This window comes from Haliotis rufescens, unplaced genomic scaffold (assembly GCF_023055435.1).
Source record: "Haliotis rufescens isolate VD_foot unplaced genomic scaffold, xgHalRufe1.0.p SCAF_24, whole genome shotgun sequence".
NCBI classification, from domain to species: Eukaryota; Metazoa; Mollusca; class Gastropoda; order Lepetellida; family Haliotidae; genus Haliotis; species Haliotis rufescens.
Window position 1 is genome coordinate 6,184,027 of NW_025963935.1, and position 18,652 is coordinate 6,202,678.

The window sequence follows — 18,652 nt, forward strand, 5'->3', positions numbered from 1 at the left end:
CGACAGCTGATCTAATGATTTGCCATTGTTCTGTGTATATGACGACAGCTAATCCAATGCTTTGCCAGCTACTCCAATGATTTGCCATCGTTCTGTGTATATGACGACAGGTACTCCAATGATTTGCCATTGTTCTGTGTATATGATGACAACTACTCCAAAGTTTTGCCATTGTTCTGTGTATATGACGACAGCTACTCCAATGATTTGCCATTGTTCTGTGTATATGACGACAGCTACTCCAATGATTTGCAATTGTTCTGTGTATATGACGACAGCTACTCCAGAGGTTTGCCATTGTTCTGTGTACATGACGACAGCTTCTCCAATCTCCAAAGATTTGCCATTGTTCTGTGTATATGACGACAGCTACTCCAATGATTTGCCATTGTTCTGTGTATATGACGACAACCACTCCAATGTTTTGCCATTGTTCTGTGTATATGACGACAGCTACTCCAATGTTTTGCCATTGTTCAGTGTATATGAAGACAGCTACTCCAATGATTTGCCATTGTTCTGTGTATATGACGACAGCTGCTCCAATGATTTGCCATTGTCCTGTGTATATGACGACAGCTACCCTTGGATTTGCCAGTGTTCTGTGTATATGGCGACAGCTACTCCAATGGTTTGCCATTGTTCTGTGTATATGACGACAGCTAATCCAATGATTTGCCATTGTTCTCTGTATATGACGACAGCTACTCCAATGATTTGCCATTTTTCTTTGTATATGACGACAGGTACTCCAATGATTTGCAATTGTTCTGTGTATATGACGACAGCTACTCCAGTGGTTTGCCATTGTTCTGTGTAAATGCGACAGCTACTCCAATCTCCAAAGTTTTGCCATTGTTCTGTGTATATGACGACAGCTACTCCAATCTCCAAATATTTGCCATTGTTCAGTGTATATGACGACAGCTACTCCAATGATTTGCCATTGTTCTGTGTATATGACGACAGCTGCTCCAATGATTTGCCATTGTCCTGTGTATATGACGACAGCTACTCTTGGATTTGCCAGTGTTCTGTGTATATGGCGACAGCTACTCCAGTGGTTTGCCATTGTTCTGTGTATATGACGACAACTACTCCAATGTTTTGCCATTGTTCCTTGTATATGATGGCATCTACTCCAATGTCTTGCCGTTGTTCTCTGTATATGACAACTGTTACTCTAATGGTTTGCCATTGTTTTGTGTATATGACGACAACTACTCCAATGTTTTGCCATTGTTCTGTGTATATGATGGCATCTACTCCAATGTCTTGGCATTATCTCTGTATATGACGACAGCTACTCCAATGATTTGTCATTGTTCTGTGTATAAGACGACAGCTACTCCAGTGTTTTGCCATTGTTGAGTGTATATGACGACAACTACTCCAATGTTTTGCCATTGTTCTGTGTATATGACGACAGCTACTCCAATTATTTGACATTGTTCTGTTGATGTGACGACAGCTACTCTAGTGTTTTGCCATTGTTGAGTGTATATGACGACAGCTACTCCAATGATTTGCCATTTTTCTGTGTATATGACGACAGCTGATCTAATGATTTGCCATTGTTCTGTGTATATGACGACAGCTAATCCAATGATTTGCCATTGTTCTCTGTATATGACGACAGCTACTCCAATGATTTGCCATCGTTCTGTGTATATGACGACAGCTACTCCAATGATTTGCCATTGTTCTGTGTATATGACGACAACTACTCCAATGTTTTGCCATTGTTCTGTGTATATGACGACAGCTGATCTAATGATTTGCCATTGTTCTGTGTATATGACGACAGCTAATCCAATGATTTGCCATTGTTCTGTGTATATGACGACAACTACTCGAATGATTTGCCATTTTTCTGTGTATATGACGACAACTGATCTAATGATTTGCCATTGTTCTGTGTATATGACGACAGCTAATCCAATGATTTGCCATTGTTCTCTGTATATGACGACAGCTACTCCAATGATTGGCCATCGTTCTGTGTATATGACGACAGCTACTCCAATGATTTCCCATTGTTCTGTGTATATGACGACAGCTACTCCAGTGGTTTGCCATTGTTCTGTGTAAATGCGACAGCTACTCCAATCTCCAAAGTTTTGCCATTGTTCTGTGTATATGACGACAGCTACTCCAATCTCCAAAGATTTGCCATTGTTCTGTGTATATGACGACAGCTACTCCAATCTCCAAATATTTGCCATTGTTCTGTGTATATGACGACAACTACTCCAATGTTTTGCCATTGTTCAGTGTATATGACGACAGCTACTCCAATGATTTGCCATTGTTCTGTGTATATGACGACAGCTGCTACAATGATTTGCCATTGTCCTGTGTATATGACGACAGCTACTCTTGGATTTGCCAGTGTTCTGTGTATATGGCGACAGCTACTCCAATGGTTTGCCATTGTTCTGTGTATATGACGACAACTACTCCAATGTTTTGCCATTGTTCCTTGTATATGATGGCATCTACTCCAATGTCTTGCCGTTGTTCTCTGTATATGACAACTGTTACTCTAATGGTTTGCCATTGTTTTGTGTATATGACGACAACTACTCCAATGTTTTGCCATTGTTCTGTGTATATGATGGCATCTACTCCAATGTCTTGGCATTATCTCTGTATATGACGACAGCTACTCCAATGATTTGTCATTGTTCTGTGTATAAGACGACAGCTACTCCAGTGTTTTGCCATTGTTGAGTGTATATGACGACAACTACTCCAATGTTTTGCCATTGTTCTGTGTATATGACGACAGCTACTCCAATTATTTGCCATTGTTCTGTTGATGTGACGACAGCTACTCTAGTGTTTTGCCATTGTTGAGTGTATATGACGACAGCTACTCCAATGATTTGCCATTTTTCTGTGTATATGACGACAGCTGATCTAATGATTTGCCATTGTTCTGTGTATATGACGACAGCTAATCCAATGATTTGCCATTGTTCTCTGTATATGACGACAGCTACTCCAATGATTTGCCATCGTTCTGTGTATATGACGACAGCTACTCCAATGATTTGCCATTGTTCTGTGTATATGACGACAACTACTCCAATGTTTTGCAATTGTTCTGTGTATATGACGACAGCTGATCTAATGATTTGCCATTGTTCTGTGTATATGACGACAGCTAATCCAATGATTTGCCATTGTTCTCTGTATATGACGACAGCTACTCCAATGATTTGCCATCGTTCTGTGTATATGACGACAGCTACTCCAATGATTTGCCATTGTTCTGTGTATATGACGACAACTACTCCAATGATTTGCCATTTTTCGGTGTATATGACGACAGCTGATCTAATGATTTGCCATTGTTCTGTGTATATGACGACAGCTAATCCAATGATTGGCCATTGTTCTCTGTATATGACGACAGCTACTCCAATGATTTGCCATCGTTCTGTGTATATGACGACAGCTACTCCAATGATTTGCCATTGTTCTGTGTATATGACGACAACTACTCCAATGATTTGCCATTTTTCTGTGTATATGACGACAGCTGATCTAATGATTTGCCATTGTTCTGTGTATATGACGACAGCTAATCCAATGATTTGCCATTGTTCTCTGTATATGACGACAGCTACTCCAATGATTTGCCATCGTTCTGTGTATATGACGACAGCTACTCCAATGATTTGCCATTGTTCTGTGTATATGACGACAACTACTCCAATGTTTTGCCATTGTTCTGTGTATATGACGACAGCTACTCCAATGATTTGCAATTGTTCTGTGTATATGACGACAGCTACTCCAGTGGTTTGCCATTGTTCTGTGTATATGACTACAGCTACTCCAATCTCCTAAGATTTGCCATTGTTCTGTGTATATGACGACAGCTACTCCAATGATTTGCCATTGTTCTGTGTATATGACGACAACTACTCCAATGTTTTGCCATTGTTCTGTGTATATGACGACAGCTACTCCAATGTTTTGCCATTGTTCAGTGTATATGAAGACAGCTACTCCAATAATTTGCCATTGTTCTGTGTATATGACGACAGCTACTCTTGGATTTGCCAGTGTTCTGTGTATATGGCGACAGTTACTCCAATGGTTTGCCATTGTTCTGTGTATATGACGACAACTACTCCAATGTTTTGCCATTGTTCTGTGTATATGATGGCATCTACTCCAATGTCTTGCCATTGTTCTCTGTATATGACGATAGCTACTCCAATGATTTGTCATTGTTCTGTGTATAAGACGACAGCTAAACGAATTATTTGCCATTGTTCTCTGTATATGACGACAGCTACTCCAATGAATTGCCATTTTTCTGTGTATATGACGACAGCTAAACGAATTATTTGCCATTGTTCTCTGTATATGACGACAGCTACTCCAATGAATTGCCATTTTTCTGTGTATATGACGACAGCTGATCTAATGATTTGCCATTGTTCTGTGTATATGACGACAGCTAATCCAATGATTTGCCATTGTTCTGTGTATATGACGACAGCTACTCCAATGATTTGCCATCGTTCTGTGTATATGACGACAGCTACTCCAATGATTTGCCATTGTTCTGTGTATATGACGACAACCACTCCAATGTTTTGGCATTGTTCTGTGTATATGACGACAGCTACTCCAATGATTTGCAATTGTTCTGTGTATATGACGACAGCCACTCCAGTGGTTTGCCATTGTTCTGTGTATATGACGACAGCTACTCCAATCTCCAAAGATTTGCCATTGTTCTCTGTATATGACGACAACTACTCCAATGTTTTGCCATTGTTCTGTGTATATGACGACAGCTACTCCAATCTTTTGCCATTGTTCTGTGTATATGACGACAGCTACTCCAATGATTTGCCAATGTGCTGTGTATATGACGACAGCTACTCTTGGATTTGCCAGTGTTCTGTGTATATGGCGACAGCTACTCCAATGGTTTGCCATTGTTCTGTGTATATGACGACAACTACTCCAATGTTTTGCCATTGTTCTGTGTATATGATGGCATCTACTCCAATGTCTTGCCATTGATCTCTGTATATGACAACAGTTACTCTAAAGGTTTGCCATTGTTTTGTGTATATGACGACAACTACTCCAATGTTTTGCCATTGTTCTGTGTATATGATGGCATCTACTCCAATGTCTTGCCATTGTTCTCTGTATATGACGACAGCTACTCCAATGATTTGTCATTGTTCTGTGTATAAGACGACAGCTAAACGAATTATTTGCCATTGTTCTCTGTATATGACGTTAGCTACTCCCATGATTTGTCATTGTTCTGTGCATATGACGGCAGCTACTCCAACGATTTTTCATTTTTCTGTGTATAAGACGACAGCTAAACGAATGATTTGCCATTGTTCTGTGCATATGACGACAGCTACTCCAATGATTTGTCATTATTCTGTGTATATGACGACTGTTAAACGAATGATTTGCCATTGTTCTGTGTATATGACGACAGCTACTCCAATGATTTGCCATTGTACTGTGTATATGACGACAGCTACTCCAGTGTTTTGCCATTGTTGAGTGTATATGACGACAGCTACTACAGTATTTTGTCTTTGTTCTGTGTATATGACGACAGCTACTCCAATGATTTGCCATTGTTTTCTGTATATGACGACATCTACTCCCATGATTTGTCATTGTTCTGTGTATATGACGACAGCTACTCCAGTGTTTTGCCATTGTTGAGTGTATATGACGACAGCTGCTCTAGTGATTTGCCATTGTTCTCTGCATATGACGACAGCTACTCCCATGATTTGTCATTGTTCTGTGCATGACGACAGCTAATCCAATGATTTGTCATTGTTTTGTGTATATGACGACTGCTAAACGAATGATTTGCCATTGTTCTCTGTATATGACGACAGCTACTCCAATGATTTGCCATTGTTTTCTGTACATGACGACAGCTACTCCAATGATTTGCCATTGTACTGTGTATATGACGACAGCTACTCCAGTGTTTTGCCATTGTTGAGTGTATATGACGACAGCTACTACAGTATTTTGTCTTTGTTCTGTGTATATGACGACAGCTACTCCAATGATTTGCCATTGTTTTCTGTATATGACGACAGCTACTCCCATGATTTGTCATTGTTCTGTGTATATGACGACAGCTACTCCAGTGTTTTGCCATTGTTGAGTGTATATGACGACAGCTACTCCAGTGATTTGCCATTGTTCTCTGCATATGACGACAGCTACTCCCATGATTTGTCATTGTTCTGTGTATATGACGACAGCTATTCCCGTGAGTTGCCATTGTTCTCTGTATATGACGACAGATACTCCAATGATTTGCCATTGTTCTGTGTATATGACGACAGCCATTCCAATGATTTGCCATTGTTGAGTGTATATGACGACAGCTACTCCAATGTTTTGCAATTGTTCTGTGTATATGACGACAGCTACTCCCGTGATTTGCCATTGTTGAGTGTATATGACGGCAGGTACTCCAGTGTTTTGCAATTGTTCTGTGTATATGACGACAGCTACTCCCGTGATTTGCCATTGTTCTCTGTACATGACGACAGCTACTCCCATGATTTGTCATTATTCTGTGTATATGACGACAGCTAAACGAATCGTTTCCCATTGTTCTGTGTATATGACGACAGCTACTTCAATGATTTGTCATTGTTCTGTGTATATGACGACAGCTACTCCAATGATTTGTCATTGTTCTGTGTATATGACGACAGCTATTCCCGTGAGTTGCCATTGTTCTCTGTATATGACGACAGATACTCCAATGATTTGCCATTGTTCTCTGTATATGACGACAGCCATTCCAATGATTTGCCATTGTTGAGTGTATATGACGACAGCTACTCCAATGTTTTGCAATTGTTCTGTGTATATGACGACAGCTACTCCCGTGATTTGCCATTGTTGAGTGTATATGACGGCAGGTACTCCAGTGTTTTGCAATTGTTGTGTGTATATGACGACAGCTACTCCCGTGATTTGCCATTGTTCTCTGTACATGACGACAGCTACTCCCATGATTTGCCATTGTTCTGTGTATATGACGGCAGCTACTCCAGTGTTTTGCAATTGTTCTGTGTATATGACGACAGCTCCTCTATGCTTCCCTAATCAGGAATGTGTGATTCACATGTGTCTCTTTCCAGGGTTTTAGCCAAGAGTGAGTGAGTGAGTGTTGTTGTTGATGTCATATGTATCTTATACTAGCGTAGTTTTTGGTTAAGCCAGGAGTAAGTGAGTGAGTGTTGTTGTTGATGTCAAATGTGTCTCGAACGGCAGTAGTTAGGTGTTTAGCCAGGAGTAAGTGAGTGAGTGTTGTTGTTGGTGTCAAATGTGTCAAACTGCAGTAGTTATGGGTAGCTCAATAGCCGATGTCCTCGATTATTTACATTAAACCTTATCTTAATGTTGAGCAAGTCAAATGAAAAGTGCCCATACCCTGCACCGAGTTTCGTACAGGTCTCTCTGACATCGGCTAAACTTAATGTAAAATCATCTGGCCGAAATCCAAGTTTTCTTGAAACATCTGATGCCGATTAATGTTTCCACAAAAAACTAATATGCAATTAACTAAATCTTAATGTCCCAAAGTTCAAGCGGGTCAAGCTGACATGCAGAGTACTGACGTCGATTATGCATGTATGTCTCGTCTAACAGGTGTGTTAGTGTGGCGCTATAATGCCATGCTCCTTAGAGCACAGATATAGTTTCTTATTCTCTATAACTCCAACATCGGGCGACTAAATGTGACAGAAGCAGAGTATTGATGAGTAGAGTAAGTGATGACCTTTTTTATTACAGCATTCTGTATATATAGAGGATTAAAAACACAACCAGCCTCCACATACAAATTTTGTCTCAGAGAAGCTCTTACGGCTCAAAGGCAAAGCCTCAGTCTCTGATGATGAATAGAATCTAGTTTTTTCAAACTCACGTTTACAACCTCCACCATATATGATGTAATCCAGTTTAGAGCGCCCTACCGTTGGAGCAGGATTTGCTGATCCCCTTCCCACTTTGAATCAGAAACGACTTTCAATGGAGCAAGTGGCTTCAGGCATTTACTATTTTTTAAGTAATTAATGCGTGGCAGAAAGGTTTAATTTTTGTTTCACCTTGTTCTTTCTTTTTTGATAGCTTTGACGTCACGAGGAAAGAAACTTACCTGATGTCCATATGTCTTCAAAAAAAACAAAAAGGGATTCTAAACATGGGTCTGGTAAATGCTTCAGGAGTTGAGAAATAGTTGATAATATCAGTGTCTTAAAAGTATGTTTCTTGTAAACAAATTGCACCTGGTTTGAAATCTTGAATGAAGAGTTGTAAGTCATCATATTTATTCCTAAGATCTCTACAGTTCCATTGTATTATACTTGATGTTTGGGCCTTGGTGGCTCAAATGGTAATCGTTCATGTGAATATGAGCACCAAAGCGGTTGTGGAGACATAATCTCCGAGGATGAGAGGGTAATGGGCGTTTGATGGTCATTTAATTTTAAATTCACCCTTTTCGTTCTTTTTGTGGATAACTTTTGTTCTGCATTTGCTGGTTCGTCATGAATTGTCTCAGTATCGGCCTGAAAGGGAGAAAATGTTGATTCAGATTGATTGTCAGCTTTTTCTGACTGAGTGACCGACGAAGCTACGACAGGTTGATCAGACTTGACCCATGTCAACTCAGTCTGGCACAGAACAGATGAAGAGGTTTTAGCAGATTTGGCTTCAACAGAATAAGAATTGAGTAAAAGTAAGCTGCCTGGCGACGGTAAAGCTGATGTTTCGTTCTGTATCTAGCTTAAGAATTTTGATTTCTGTTTGATAAACAGGGCAGAACTTGGAAGTGGCCATGTGTTGCCCATCACAGTTTGAATATTTCAAATCTTGAGGACAATCTGCACTTTCATGGTTGTCACACTAACGATGACAAACCATGGGATGTGTGCAGGTTTTCGAACCATGTCCACTGTTTTTACATTTAAAGCATCGGAGTGTATTGGGGACATACACCTCAACTCCGATGTTGACATAACCAGCTTTAATTGAATTGGGAACAGGTCAACGGGCAAAAGTGAATAAATATGTGTTCGTTTGAACAGTAGTAGATTTATCATCCTTTCTGGTAAAACGTTTGACAGACTAAACTTGATTTTGGCCCCGGCAATAGTTCAAGAGTCCTCACACATTCCACCAGAAGAGCTCCACTGCGCAAACGTGTCACATTTTATCCTCCCCACAATGGCCATGAACAGATCTGGATATACCAATTTGATTGGTTCATGATCTGTAACTTCGATCATTAGGAATCAGCATGTGTATTAGCTTTATCAAACGAACTTGTATCCAAATAAAAACAGAATGATTGTTAGCCATGGTAAAAGAGGGAGGGGGATTTTGGGGGGTGGGGGAATTGAGGAGAAAGGTATACGTGAGACTGCATGTGGCATAGAGACCTGGGTGTCTGCTACGGGTGGATCAAAGGCATATGTTGTCTATTGGACATTTAGACCTTGGTGTCAGGGATGGGTTATAAGTAAGTTCCGCAGCGTGAGACAAAGAGAAGTAATTTACGCACATTATTAATATTAATGGTGTTAGATCGAGATTAGTTAAAGTAAACAAGAAATCTAATATTTTTAAAGTTACTTCAATAGTAATGATACTCTCAACACGAGACTATTGTAGCAACCTACTTGGTATGAAACACGATAGTCTGATGAAGTTGCCTGCCTTATTTGCTGCTGTCGTGCCAAGTGTACACACAGGAATTTTCTGTCAGAGCATTCCTGAGTTGGCTTTTTGTCAAACACGTGAGTCAGGCTAGGGTATATTTATCCAGCACCAACGCAGTAATCTCATCTGCTGTACAACATCCCTACATGATGGAACTAACAAGCGTTGTATTCATCTTTCTTGTGTCGTTGTGTGGTGTCAGAGACGTACATGCTGATACCAGTTTGGCAGCCTTCTCTAGAAAACTGAACATGCTTGACAGAGAGATCAAATCGTGGAAAGGCACAGTTGCTGATTTGGGGATTGAAACGAATAACAACTTTGACATGCTGGAGTTATCACTGAAAGAAGAACTAACTAACACGTTCATCCCTGCCTTGATAACGTCTCTAGTGCAGCAAGCGATAACTGGCATCCTGAAAGAAGAATACATCGGGAACATTGTCCGCGGACGTGTTCTTGATGTCGTTAATAGTCTAAAAGCCAGCATTCAATACACAAAGACACAACTTCAATCAGTTAAACGTCAGTTCAGAAAAGTTACCCAGGAAAGAGACTCTTACAAAGAGAGTCTTGGCAAATTAAGAGGCGAGCTGACCAAAGACTTTCAGGAAATACAGCAAAGGGTGAGTACAGGCACTCACACACTTTACACGTTCACCAATATTAGAGCCTGGTATTTTTAATCATTCTATTTAATAAGCAAGGAACCTACCACAAGGTGCTCTATGAATCTTCATAAGCCTGTGTGTATTTGTTATCTATCACCTGTTGTTGTCAATGTTAATCTGCTGCTATCACACCATGTCATGCATATATATCTCTCATCGGTCGGTTGTTGTTGCTTCAGCTTGATAACTGTGTTAGAATTTACATCGAAACGTCGCTATATGCAATAAACCAGAAGTTGTTATCCATAAATTTTTCGTTTTCCATCGTAGAAAAACGGAAGATAATGAATTCCATATAAAGTAGTGCGTATTACGATGGAGCTTTGATTCACACTGACAGGAATGCTTGTAGTAGCGATGCATATGGTGTTGATGTAATGAAGCAAAGAAGTTGCCGACTGTTTGGAAAACATGTTTTGAAAGCAGCAGCTAGCCTGGCTTAATTCCATTTACTCAACAGGCTACTGAACGGACATTCAACAGGCTTTTTGGCCGAGCAATTACATGCCTTAAGATCATGCCGTTTTATTTTTCATTTGAAACCATGGAAAAAAAGAGTTATATATGGTTTTAACACAGTAAATATACTCTCCCAAAAAAGAAACGCACAGGTGAAATGTTGAATTTAGTTCATGTAAATGGAAACTATGAAATAATTTGTTTCCACCGCAAATCAACCAACCACTAAAACACACCACCTGATGAAACATTAACCCTAAACAGGCCATTTTACAATTGCATGAAGTGGAAAAGGATCCCAAAGCGTGATGCACGTGAACATTTGGGAAGTTCTGCTCCAAGACGAGGGGTGAACAGGGATGACACCATAGAACATAGCTTTCACCTTTTTGTGTCATTCGATATGCCAAGATTTTGTGCCCTTGAACAACTAGAGGCTGAACAATCACCCGTTGCACGTCATTTTAACGTTCACCACAGTTCCGTTTAATGTCAACTTGGACCATCCCGCGACGGTCCGTCTGCGGCGCAGGATCTTTATACCCGTGTCTGGCATGTCACCATAGGGCCTACACGGCATGTCAACATAGGGTTTACTTGGTATGTCAACATAGGGTTTACTGGACATGTTTACATAGGGTATACTGGGCATGTCAACATAAGGTTTACTGGGCATGTCAACATAGGGTTTACTGGACATGTCAACATAGGGTTTACAGTGCATGTCAACATAGGGTTTACTAGGCATGTCAACGTAGGGTTTACTGGGCATGCCAACGTAGGGTTTACTGGGCATGTCAACGTAGGGTTTACTGGGCATGTCAACATAGGGTATACTAGGCATGTCAACATAGGGTTTACTGGGCATGTCAACATAGGGTTTACTGGGCATGTCAACGTAGGGTTTACTGGGCATGTCAACATAGGGTTTACTGGGCATGTCAACATAGGGTTTACTGGGCATGTCAACGTAGGGTTTTCTGGGCATGTCAACATAGGGTTTACTGGGCATGTCAACATAGGGTTTACTCGGCATGTCAACATAGGGTTTACTGGGCATGTCGACATAGGGTTTACTAGTTTACATACAATTAGTTCCCTGTTTACACTGCCATATCGATAAAATATACTACTCGAGAGTGTTTCAACATAACCACTGTTTAGTGTCGATTCCAGATTAGAACAATAAGTTAAACCTTCTAGAAATATGTACATAAAAGTGTGAAGCCAGCAAGTAACAAAGAAATGTGCCATTCACAATTTCTACAGGAAAATTTCAACTAGGTTTACAAAACTTTAAAACATACTGCCAAATAATTAGTGAGATACGAAATTCAATGACAGTATGAAATATCAAATTAATAGCAATGGTAACAGCAATAAAGTCAGAGATAGTAATATTCACCAAGCTTCAACAATGGCAGTACAAAATATCAAATTGATAGCAATGGTAACAGCAATAAAGCCAGCGATTATAATATTCACCCAGCTGCAACAATGACCTTGCATCACCATTAACAACTTTGCCATACAACACAACCAATTAGAGACCTTGCATCACCATTTACAACATTGCTATATAACACAACCAATTAGAGACCTTGCATCACCATTAACAACATTGCAATATAACACAACCAATAAGAGACCTTGCATCACCATTAACAACATTGCCATATAACACAACCAATTAGAGACCTTGCATCACCATTAACAACATTGCAATATAACACAACCAATAAGAGACCTTGCATCACCATTAACAACATTGCAATATAACACAACCAATAAGAGACCTTGCATCACCATTTACAACATTGCCATACAACACAACCAATAAGAGACCTTGCATCACCATTAACAACATTGCAATATAACACAACCAATAAGAGACCTTGCATCACCATTTACAACATTGCCATACAACACAACCAATAAGAGACCTTGCATCACCATTAACAACATTGCCATATAACACAACCAATTAGAGACCTTGCATCACCATTGACAACATTGCCATAACACAACCAATTAGAGACCTTGCATCACCATTAACAACATTGCCATATAACACAACCAATTAGAGACCTTCCATTAACAATGGATATTTTACTACTATTGAATTCGAAGCATGGGGTTCCGGATATCTCATCTGAACCTGTAAGAACACAGTACATTTTCATACAGGTTAAGTGGTACTTGGTGCAAATATGTGCGACAACAAAAACATGTAACAACACTACATAGTCAACTTGGATAGTATACTCCTGGATATACTCAAACTGTCAGGTAAATACTCCTGTATATACTCAACCTCTCAGGTAAATAATCCTGTATATACTCAAATTGTCAGGTAAATACTCCTGTATATACTCAAACTATCAGGTAAACACTCCTGTTTTTACTCAAACTGTCAGGTAAATACTCCTGTATATACTCAAATTGTAAGGTAAATACTCCTGTATATACTCAAACTGTCAGGTAAATACTCCTGGCTATACTCAACCTCTCAGGTAAATACTCCTGTATATACTCAAACTGTCAGGTAAATACTCCTGTATATACTCAAACTGTCAGATAAATACTCCTATATATACTCAAACTGTAAGGTAAATACTCCTGCATATACTCAAACTGTCAGGCAAATGCTCCCGCATACACTCAAACTGTCAGGTAAATACTCCTGTATATGCTCAACCTCTCAGGTAAATACTCCTGTATATACTCAACCTCTCAGGTAAATACTCCTGTATATACTCAAACTGTCAGGTAAATACTCCTGTATATACTCAACCTCTCAGGTAAATACTCCTGTATATACTCAAACTGTAAGGTAAATACTCCTGTATATACTCAAACTGTCAGGTAAATACTCCTGTATATACTCAAACTGTAAGGTAAATACTCCTGTATATACTCAAACTGTAAGGTAAATACTCCTGTATATACTCAAACTGTCAGGCAAATACTCCCGCATATACTTAAACTGTCAGGTAAATACTCCTGTATATACTCAACCTCTCAGGTAAATACTCCTGTATATACTCAAACTGTAAGGTAAATACTCCTGTATATACACAAACTGTCAGGTAGATACTCCTGTATATACTCGAACTGTCAGGTAATAACTCCTGCATATACTCAAACTGTCAGGAAAATAGCCCTGTATATACTCAAGCTGCCAGGTAAATACACCTGTATATACTGAAACTGTCAGGTAGATACTCCTGTATATACTCAACCTCTCAGGTAAATACTCCCGTATATACTCAACATCTCAGTTAAATACTCCTGTATATACTCAAACTGTAAGGTAAATACTCCTGTATATACACAAACTGTCAGGTAGATACTCCTGTATATACTGAAACTGTCAGGTAAATACTCCTGTATATACTCAAACTGTCAGGTATATACTCCTGTATATACTTAAATTGTCAGGTAAATACTCCTGTATATAATCAAACTGTCAGGTAAATACTACTGTATATACTCAATCTGTCAGGTAGATACTCCTGTATATACTCAAACTATCAGTTAAATACACCTATATATACTCAAACTGCCAGGTAAATACCCCTGTATATACTCAAACTGTCAGCTAAATACTCTTGTATATACTCAAACTGTCAATTAAATACTCCTGTATATACTCAAACTGTCAGGTAAATACTCCTGTATATACTCAAACTGTCAGTTAAATACTTCTATATATACTCAAACTGTCAGGTAAATACTCCTGTATATAATCAAACTGTCAGGCAAATACTCCTGTATATAATCAAACTGTAAGGTAAATACTCCTGTATATACACAAACTGTCAGGTAGATACTCCTGTATATACTCAAACTGTAAGGTAAATACTCCTGTATATACTCAAACTGCCAGGTAAATACTACTGTATATACTCAATCTGTCAGGTAGATACTCCTGTATATACTCAAACTATCAGTTAAATACATCTGTATATACTCAAACTGCCAGGTAAATACTCCTGTATAAACTCAAACTGTCAGCTAAATATTCCTGTATATACTCAAATTGTCAGCTAAATACTCCTGTATATACTCAAACTGTCATGTAAATACTCCTGTATATACTCAACCTGCCAGGTAAATACTCCTGTATATACTCAACCTGTCAGGTAAATACTCCTTTATATACTCAAACCGTCACGTTAATACTCCTGTATATACTCAAACTGTCAGGTAAATACTCCTGTATATACTCAATCTGTCAGGTAGATACTCCTGTATATACTCAATCTGTCAGGTAGATACACCTGTATATACTCAAACTGCCAGGTAAATACTCCTGTATATACTCAAACTGGCAGGTACTTACTACTGTATATACTCAATCTGTCAGGTAGATACTCCTGTATATACTCAAACTATCAGTTAAATACATCTGTATATACTCAAACTGCCAGGTAAATACTCCTGTATAAACTCAAACTGTCAGCTAAATATTCCTGTATATACTCAAATTGTCAGCTAAATACTCCTGTATATACTCAAACTGTCATGTAAATACTCCTGTATATACTCAACCTGCCAGGTAAATACTCCTGTATATACTCAACCTGCCAGGTAAATACTCTTGTATATACTCAACCTGCCAGGTACATACTCTTGTATATACTCAACCTGCCAGGTAAATACTACTGTATATACTCAACCTGTCAGGTAAATACTCCTGTATATACTCAAACCGTCATGTTAATACTCTTGTATATACTCAACCTGTCAGGTAAATGCTCCTGTATATACTCAAACTGTCAGGTAAATACTCCTGTATATACTCAAACTGTCAGGTAAATACTCTTGTATATACTCAACCTGCCAGGTAAATACTCTTGTATATACTCAAACCGTCATGTTAATACTCCTGTATATACTCAAACTGTCAGGTAAATACTCCTGTATATACTCAAACCGTCATGTTAATACTCCTGTATATACTCAAACTGTCAGGTAAATACTCCTGGATATACTCAATCTGCCAGGTAGATACTCCTGTATATATTCAAACTGTCAGGTAAATACTCCTGTATATACTCAAACTGTCAAGTACATACTACTGTATATACTCAAACTGCAAGGTAAATACTCCTGTATACACTCAAACTGTCAGGTAAATACTCCTGTATATACTCAAACTGCCAGGTAAATACTCCTGTATATACTCAACCTGCCAGGTAAATACTCTTGTATATACTCAAACTGTCAATTAAATACTCCTGTAAATACTCAACCTCTCAGGTAAATACTCCTGTATATACTCAAACTGTCAGGTAAATACTTCTGTATATACTCAAACTATCAGGTAAAAACTCCTGTTTATACTCAAACTGTCAGGTAAATACTCCTGTATATACTCAACCTCTCAGGTAAATACTCCTGTATATACTCAACCTGTAAGGTAAATACTCCTGTATATACACAAACTCTCACGTAAATACACCTGTATATACTCAACCTGTCAGGTAAATACTCCTGTATATACTCAAACTGTCAGGTAAATACTCCTGTATATACTCAACCTGTCAGGTAAATACTCCTGTATATACTCAACATGTAAGGTAAATACTCCTGTATATACACAAACTCTCACGTAAATACACCTGTATATACTCAACCTGTCAGGTGAATACTCCTGTATATACTCAAACTGTCAGGTAAATACTCATGTATATACTCAAACTGCCAGGTAAATACTCCTGTATATACTCAAACTGTCAGGTAAATACTACTGTATATACTCAAACCGTCAGGTAAATACTCCTGTATATACTCAAACTGTCAGGTAAATACTCCTGTATATAATCAAACTGTCAGGTAAATACACCTGTATATACTCAAACTGTCAGGTAAATACTCCTGTATATACTCAAACTGTCAGGTAATTACTCCTGCATATACTCAACCTGTCAGGTAATTACTTCTGTATATACTCAAACTGTCAGGTAAATACTGCTGTATATACTTAAACTGTCAGGTAAATACTCAGGTTACTTGTTTTTTTTTATCTTTCGAATTTTCGAATTTTATAAACGTTGTGACTAAGTTTCTTTTGCCATGGTGACCACGCCTAATGACATACTGGACCGTTGTCCCAGTTTTGCGGGGGCAGTCCGGTAGCCTAGTGGTTAAACATTCGCTCGTCACACCGAAGACCCGGGTTCGATTCGCGACATGGGGACAATGTGTGAAGCCAATTTGTGGTGTCCCCTGCCGTGATATTGCTGGAATATTGTTAAAATAGGCGTTAAACCTCACCCACTCACTCCCAGTTCTACTGATTTCGTCATAATATTTTCTTTGTGTTTGTGTTATTGGTTTGAGTTTGTCGATAAATTGATCTACCAGACTAAAGTGAGCTTTCATCATTACAGATACAGGAACTTGAGAAACGTGATGCGCTGCGTGAGAAACAAATCCAAGACTTGACGGAACAAAAACAGAAAGGTTGGATTTCTATTATCTGTTGGCAACATTGTAAACTGTCTTTATCATGAGCATGTGATGATGATACCAGGTGTTTACCAAAAGGGTCAAATAAGGGAATTGTGTCGGACATTATTTTTGTCACTGACGTGTCAAATTTGGAAATGTCCTTCAGGTTTACCATTAGGCTTTTCGAACCTGAAACCCTGATTAAACAACAAGAGTCAGATTACGGTCTTTGAGATCTTGGCAGAAAGAGCATGCTTCAAAAATTGCGAAATATAAACACCAAAGGCTGGAGCTAATGGAACATAGACATGATACACCAGTCCCGTGTTTCTAAAGGCAGCGAGAAGCGTCATTAACACTTCTGACACTGTATAGTACACATGATACACCAGCCCTGTGTTTCTAATGGCGGCGGGTAGCGTCATTAACACTTCTTACAATGTTCAGTAGACATGATACACCAGTCCTGTGTTTCTAATGTCGGCGGGTAGCGTCATTAACACTTCTATCAATGTTCAGTAGACATAATACACCAGTCCTGTGTTTCTGATGGCGGCGGGTAGCGTCATTAACACTTCTAATACTGTTCAGTAGACATGATACACCAGTCCTGTGTTTTTTAATTGCAGCGAGAAGAGTCATTAACACTTCTAACACTTTCAGTAGACATGATGCACCAGTTCTATGTTTCTAGTAGCAGTGGGAAGCGTCATTAACACTTCTAACACTGTACAGTAGACATGATACACCAGTCCTGTGTTTCTAATGTCGGCGGGTAGCGTCATTAACACTTCTATCAATGTTCAGTAGACATAATACACCAGTCCTGTGTTTCTAACGTCGGCGGGTAGCGTCATTAACACTTCTCACACTGTTCAGTAGACATGATGCACCAGTTCTATGTTTCTAGTAGCAGTGGAAAGCGTCATTAACACTTCTAACACTATACAGTAGACATGATACACCAGTTCTGTGTTTCTAATGTCGGCGGGTTGCGTCATTAACGCTTATAGCACTGTACAGTAGACATGATACACCAGTCCTGTGTTTCTAATTGCAGCGAGAAGCGTAATTAACACTTCTAACACTGTTCAGTAGACATGATGCACCAGTTCTATGTTTCTAGTAGCAGTGGGAAGCGTCATTAACATTTCTAACACTATACAGTAGACATGATACACCAGTCCTGTGTTTATAATGTCGGCGGGTTGCGTCATTAACACTTCTATCAATGTTCAGTAGACATAATACACCAGTCCTGTGTTTCTAACGTCGGCGGGTAGCGTCATTAACACTTC

The 18,652-nt window shown here is 39.0% G+C and overlaps 1 protein-coding gene across 1 annotated transcript in view; it reads left to right on the plus strand.

Annotated features, from left to right (window-relative positions):
* The first annotated feature begins 9,872 nt into the window (after positions 1 to 9,872).
* Positions 9,873 to 18,652, plus strand: part of LOC124127475 (ankyrin repeat domain-containing protein 50-like) — a 41,134-nt gene continuing 32,354 nt past the window's right edge. Inside the window, exons 1-2 of the mRNA XM_048402082.1 lie at positions 9,873 to 10,391; positions 17,294 to 17,366. Coding sequence (XP_048258039.1) covers positions 9,912 to 10,391; positions 17,294 to 17,366 — 553 coding nt within the window. The 5' untranslated portion in view covers positions 9,873 to 9,911. The remainder of the gene's footprint in view (positions 10,392 to 17,293; positions 17,367 to 18,652) is intronic.